Raw genomic sequence first — 6,344 nt, forward strand, 5'->3', positions numbered from 1 at the left:
TGGGAGTCGATCAGGAACTGCTGGCTCAGCCAATGAGGGCGGCGATAGGATGAAGGCCCCGGCGCAGGCGTGCCGGGGTCGCCTGGGTCTCCGTGCGTCCGAGGCTGTGAGCGGCGCGGGAACGTCCCGGGGGCGTCAGTGCAGGCGCTTTCCCGAGGCGGCGAGGGCCGGGGGGCTCCCGAGGAGCGTCACCCTCAGCATCTCCTACCTCACGCCTCTTCCGGGACATTTCCAAAGGGCCCAGGAGGGCCGTCCCGTCGCCATCGTCGCTTGTCGGGGGCCACCCAAACGCTGTGATGAAGTCGGGCGGTGTTGGGCCCGCCGCTGAAGGCGAGAGGAGCCGGGGCCGGAGAAGAGGTTGCGAAGGGCCGGTGTCCGCTGTTGGGGGTGGAGGGCGCACAGGGGGAAGCGCCGACCTCCGTCTGTCTCAGGTCGCCGCAGCAGGCCACGTGGAGCTCAGCATCCCGCCCGCGTGAGTGTCTCCGGCGCCGTCTCGGCGAGTGGGAAGGGGGCGGGGAGAGAAGGGAGGAGCAAGCGGCACGTGCTCCGTGTCGGCTCGCGGGCTGAGCGCCGATGACCGGACAGCCTGGCTGTGCCCCTAGCAGGGCAAGGGGCAGGGGTGGGGTTAAGTGAGGGGAAGGTGCGCACTCACAGTCCGATTGCCCTCCTCCCGCCTCCCAAACGGAGGCTCTTTTGTTCCTTTCCTCGCAGGCGGCGCCTCACAATTGAGGACTTTGAGATCGGGCGTCCTCTGGGCAAGGGAAAATTTGGGAATGTGTACCTGGCGCGGCTCAAGGAAAGCCATTTCATCGTGGCCCTGAAAGTCCTCTTCAAGTCCCAGATAGAGAAGGAAGGACTGGAGCACCAGCTGCGCAGGGAAATTGAAATCCAGGCGCATCTACAGTAAGGACAGCCTGGAGAACCCGGCACTGGCTTCTTACTCTTCTGCTTTCTCTTCCGTCTCTGGCGTCTGAGCCCAGCATGCCCCCCGAACTACCCTCAGATAGGCCACCTTGAAGATTTTTTTCTGCAGTTCATTCCACTTGCACCACGTAATCGTCCCTGTTTCAGACACCAAAACCCTGACGCCTGCTCCCGTTCTCTCACACACTCCGGTATCAGGCTGCTGTTACTCTGGTCCCGTCACAATTTGCCCTTTGTGTGACCAGGCACTTGTGACAGCATCCGGAGTTGGGTCTTAGGAGTCTGACCCTTCCTCCGTCTCTTCTACAGACACCCCAATATCCTACGTCTCTACAACTATTTCCATGACGCACGCCGCGTGTACCTGATTCTGGAATATGCTCCAAGGGGTGAGCTCTACAAGGAGCTGCAAAAGAGCCGCACATTAGATGAACAGCACACAGCCACGGTGAGGCGGGGCCTGGGGGCTCTGAGGCCCATGCGTTTATTGTGGACTGGTGGGGGGGGGGTCACTGCTTGTGGCTGTCATTATTGTCCAGGTTCTTTTTGTTTCTGAATCCTATACCTTTTATATAATGACACATACAGCCCATAACTTCACAGTTTGATACCCTAATTACCCCAGAATATTAATAATTAGTGTAAGCAAGACAATCTAACTCCACTACCTTATGCAGAGAAGCATGTTGAAGGCCTGTGAAGGAGTTCACTGAATAAGTGAGTGGAACTGGCTTATAGGAAGCAAGAGATTTCTAGAGGGCTCCAGATGGGGAATCAGAGCAACAATTATCCCAGCGGAAGCGCTGGGTCAGCTTGCTGTCAGAATGAGTGATCTTGCAATTTTCCTCCTGCTTTTGTATCATTTCTTCAGGCGTCAAATCCTGTGGGAGATCATCTGTTTAGCTCAGCATAGGTCCTGTGTCCAGCTACTTGCTGTTCTAAGGCAAAACGGAGGTTCTGTCCACTTTATCATCCATCCTATAAGACCACATAAAATGGGGAGAGGAATCCCTCCCCCACCAAAAATTGTGGTGCCATTAAGGAAGTAACAGGGTCGGTAAACAGGAAATAAAAGGAAATAAAAAGATTCCACTACAACTACAAAATGCATGAGTATTTTATCTCATATGAAATTGTGGCGTGCTTCGTTTCCTGATGGCTTTTTCTTTGCTCACTCAGATAATGGAGGAATTGGCAGATGCTCTGATCTATTGCCACGAGAAGAAGGTGATTCACAGGGATATTAAACCAGAGAACCTACTGCTGGGATTCAGGGGTGAGGTGAAGATTGCAGATTTTGGCTGGTCTGTGCACACCCCATCTCTGAGGTAAGTAAAGTGGTGGTGGGGGCATGGGCCCTGGGTGCCACTTAGGAATGATCCAATTTAATTCATTCCATGTGTAAGACCCAGATACAAACTTGGTTTTGTATTTGAGTACTGCCTTTTTCATATGCATATATTTAATGTGCATTTGTAGATTGAAAGAACGTGGCTCAACCTTATCTTTTATCTTTTGATCTCTGTTAACATGTAACTTTCTCAGTAAGTTTCCATGTAAGTAAGAATCATTGCTCCATAACTCCAGGAATTTTACTTGGTCCCTCTTGATGCACCATCAGTTTCTTCAAAATCTCTGTTGATGCCCAAAATATTCTGAAAACAGCCTCGATCATGAGCCACATAGCTTTATGAATAATTCCAAAATATGGAATTTGTGGGTTCCAGTATTTGCCTTCCCTAAACCTTGATCCTTATTAAAACTTAGTGTTTCCAAACTCCCATGCTCAGGAGGGGACTGCTCGGACTTCTTAGGGTCTCCCATCTCACTGGAATATAGAAAAGGAGGGTTACCCTTGTTCTCGGCTTCTGCATAGTGCTCTCTTCCCTGCTGTCCTCTAGGAGAAAGACAATGTGTGGGACTCTGGACTACTTGCCCCCAGAAATGATTGAAAGGAGAACATACAATGAGAAGGTCGATCTGTGGTGCATTGGAGTCCTGTGCTATGAGCTGCTGGTGGGAAATCCACCCTTTGAGAGCCCTTCCCATAATGAGACCTACAGACGCATCCTCAAGGTAGGATGGCTACACTCTGGGCACTCACTAGGGAGCCAGGCCTGCAGAGCCTGGGGTGCACACAAAGGTTGTCCAGAAAGATCCAGAACAGTGCTTTGAAGGGTCTTAAGGAATGGAGAAAGCACGCAGCACAGAAATTAACCATGTTCTCTTTTTTTCTTCTCTGGCCTCATCAGGTAGATGTAAGGTTTCCCCCATCATTACCTTTGGGGGCCCAGGACTTGATCTCCAAGCTTCTCAGATACCAGCCTTCGGAGCGGCTGCCCTTGGCCCAGATCCTGGAGCACCCCTGGGTCCGGGCCCACTCTCAGAGGGTGTTGCCTCCGTCTTTTCAGATGGCTTCTTGAGCCCTGTCTGCACCTGTTTTATTGTTTTTGTCCAGGGAGCTCCCCTGGCTCTACCATCTTACCTGTCTTTTGTTTCTTCTAAGATGCAAGATGCTAATTAATAAAAGCTGAATCATTTTGTACCGGTTCTTTGTAGTTATTTGACTATGTAGTTATGTGACTGGGTAGAATCTTTATTTCTTGTAGAAACTCTTTCCTATGAGAGTGTCCCAAGATGATGTCCCTCCTGGTCCCCAAGGATGGTGACTCTACTCACCTTGAAAACTAGTTACTACTTTGTGCAGACGACCACCCTGGTGGTGTACAACCTACCACCTATCACATTTCTTCTAGACTCAATTTACTATTCCCCACGTTTTCAGGAGTATGCCATTTGCAAACCAGGACTCTGATCAACCCAGAGGTCCACCCTCTTTATACTGACATCCAGCATGTCTCTGAGACAAAATGTTTCACTGCACATCAATGCCACTCAATTCTCAAATGAATTCACTAGCACCTCCGTGGTGTGTCATATTCTGATTGCATCAAATAAGTCATCCCTAATAATAAATGTAACATCACATCTTCTGAAATCACATCCTCCACTTTTAGCAATTTAGGGAACTCTCCTGCAACTTTTCCCCGTATCCTGTTACAGCTGCATGTGTCAGCTACTCCCTCCATCCATGACAAGCTGACTGCACCAGAATAAACATCTAGACACAGTTGGGAGCTTAAACCTGTTTTCTGCTCATCACAGGCATTGTCTTCACCACTGTCTCCGAACTTAAAAATACTTTATATGGAGTTAATGTTACTCCACCATATTCTACATGGCTTCCACAATGTGAAATTTTCAGCACATGCAAGACACATCTCTGCATGTGACCAGATCCACTAATTAAATATAAGTAACTCAGCTACTCCACTCTCCCGATGGACAGCGCCATTATTGCAGATTTATCATTTAAATGCTCCAGGACATTGGCTCATGGTTTTTCATCTGCACCTCCAGGGCCCATATTTCTGTGCTTTCTAGCTTTGTCCTATCAGTGCTCTCGAATCAATATTTCAATTAAACACCTGGAAATTCCTAAAAACTAACTGGTTTGTACATAGGAACCCTGCAATATTACTTAGTTGGGTGCTGGATAAACTCACATCACCCGGCACATTTTGGGGGAGGTAGGTAAGCAGAGAGAAGACAACTAGGGCTTCCACATTGACTATTAGATGATATATGTCTAAATTATGAAAACTCTCAGACATGCTTTACAATAGGGATTTCAAAGTCCCCAATAGCTACATGGTTTTCCTCACCATTGATTCCGGACATTGTGCCGCCCATGACACAGAATATAAAAATCTTAACTTTGATATCTGACGTACATCCTACCCTCAAACCATTTAATTTAACCGTGTCAACCCCATATGAAAAGAAGAATGTCTTTTCCAATTTGGTCCAATTACTATGCTCAATGGTGGATCACACTGTCCCTTGTGTGCTAATTAAGCCACATTTCTCCACAACCTCCTTTCATAAAAAGCATCTTCTTCTAGGAAATTAACTGCATCTTAATCCTTGATTCAGTCACTATGCTTTTCTCCACTTTTTAAAATTAAATTTTTTTTAGTTTTTATTCAAATTCCAGCTAACATACAGTGTAATATTTGTTTCAGGTGTACAGTATAGCGATTCAACACTTCCATACATAACCCAATGCTCATCGAAAGTGCACTCCTTAATCCCCATCACCTACTGAACCCATCCCCCCATCCACCTCTCCTCTGGCAGCCATCAGTTTGTTCTCTATAGTGAATAGTGTTTCTTAGTTTTCCTCTTTTTCTCCCCCCCATGATCGTTTGTTTTGGTTCTTAAATTCCACATCTGAGTGAAATCATACGGTATTTGTCTTTCTCCGACTTACTTTGCTTAGGATAATACACTCCAGCTCCATCCATGTCGTTACAAAGGGCAAAATTTCATTCTTCCTCGTGGCTGAGTAATATTCCATCAAATAAATCTCTTGGCGTTTCCTGCATACTGTTTCCATTTCCATAACCGTATGTATTCTCAATTCATTAGAAGTGAGATTTTATTCTCTCACTTTCATAGTCATGAGAAGAAAACAAAGTAAGTCACTGACGGTGACTTGTAAGATTTTGCCTAATATAATTCTGAAAGGAATGTTAGCATTCCTCACACGACTTTGTTGGTTTCTTGTCTGCAACTACTCGGCGCCGGGCTGGCTCAGGGTTCGCCCCTGTCCATTCCTTTCTCCACCTAGTCTCACTCTGCGTTGACTTGCGAGAGCAGCGTCTGCTAACAGTTCCCGAATTCCCGTAGCCGGCACGACCCCTCGGCCGGCGCTCAGACACAGGTCGAAGCGCCCACGCTCCACACTGGAGTCCCGGCCTCCCCCAGCCTCGCTCAGGGGCGGCCTCCCCACCTCAGGGGCCGCCTCCCCACTCAGGGGCTCGCGCCGCGCTCCTCGGGCTCCCGGGGCCCACTCCGCGCGTCAAGGCCCCGCGGCACGTGGCGCTGGGCCCCAGGAGGCCCAGGAGGGGCCGCGCGGTGCGCGTGCGCCGCGTCGCAGCGGGCTTCCCGCGCGCGGGTCTCGGCGGCCGCCTTACGGCTCGAGCATCCGCCTTCGCTCCAGGAAGATCGCCAGGAGGTGAGGCGCACGGGGGAAGTCACCAGCCGGGCCAAGAATCCGGCTACGGGACCTGGCACGTGCCCTGACGCCGGGCGGGGGTCCCGCCTCCTGAGCCTCGACTTACCGGGGCATGAGAGGGACGGCCTCGCCCTTTCTCCTCGGTCCACCTCGCGTTGTGTTCGCTGTGAAGAGGCGGGTCTGACAGCGAGCTCTGGGCCTGATAAGTCTTTTAGGACGAGGAAGACCCGCTCCGGAACACGTTCCTGTGCGGCTCGTTTGTAGAGCAAAAACTACATTGCCCAGAAGGCTGTGCACGGGCGTCCTCTCAGGTGGGGGCGGGGCTTCCGGTCTCCCGGTG

General features: G+C 50.0%; 1 protein-coding gene and 1 long non-coding RNA gene across 2 annotated transcripts in view; one reads left to right on the plus strand and one right to left on the minus strand.

Moving 5' to 3' along the window:
- Positions 1-6,328, minus strand: part of LOC135362784 (uncharacterized) — a 31,478-nt gene extending 25,150 nt beyond the window's left edge. Inside the window, exon 1 of the long non-coding RNA XR_010407984.1 lies at positions 6,111-6,328. This is a non-coding gene — a long non-coding RNA (uncharacterized LOC135362784). The remainder of the gene's footprint in view (positions 1-6,110) is intronic.
- AURKC (aurora kinase C) lies at positions 297-3,347 on the plus strand. The gene is made up of 6 exons (XM_045871141.3): positions 297-472; positions 712-903; positions 1,234-1,372; positions 2,104-2,252; positions 2,826-3,000; positions 3,177-3,347. Exons 1-6 carry the CDS (start codon positions 297-299, stop codon positions 3,345-3,347), a joined length of 1,002 nt encoding a protein of 333 aa, XP_045727097.1.
- Positions 6,329-6,344: the final 16 nt, after the last annotated feature.

The sequence above is a fragment of the Mirounga angustirostris genome, unplaced genomic scaffold (genome assembly GCF_029215605.1).
Source record: "Mirounga angustirostris isolate CCGP_5_RB_7025 unplaced genomic scaffold, mMirAng1.0.hap1 SCAF_16, whole genome shotgun sequence".
NCBI lineage: Eukaryota > Metazoa > Chordata > Mammalia > Carnivora > Phocidae > Mirounga > Mirounga angustirostris.

Coding starts and splice junctions, on each gene's coding strand:
- AURKC (XM_045871141.3), top strand. CDS start 297: ATGAAGTCGGGCGGTGTTGGGCCCGCCGCTGAAGGCGAGAGGAGCCGG. Junction 473..711: donor GAGCTCAGCATCCCGCCCGC/GTGAGTGTCTCC, acceptor CTTTCCTCGCAG/GCGGCGCCTCACAATTGAGG. Junction 1,373..2,103: donor ATGAACAGCACACAGCCACG/GTGAGGCGGGGC, acceptor TTGCTCACTCAG/ATAATGGAGGAATTGGCAGA.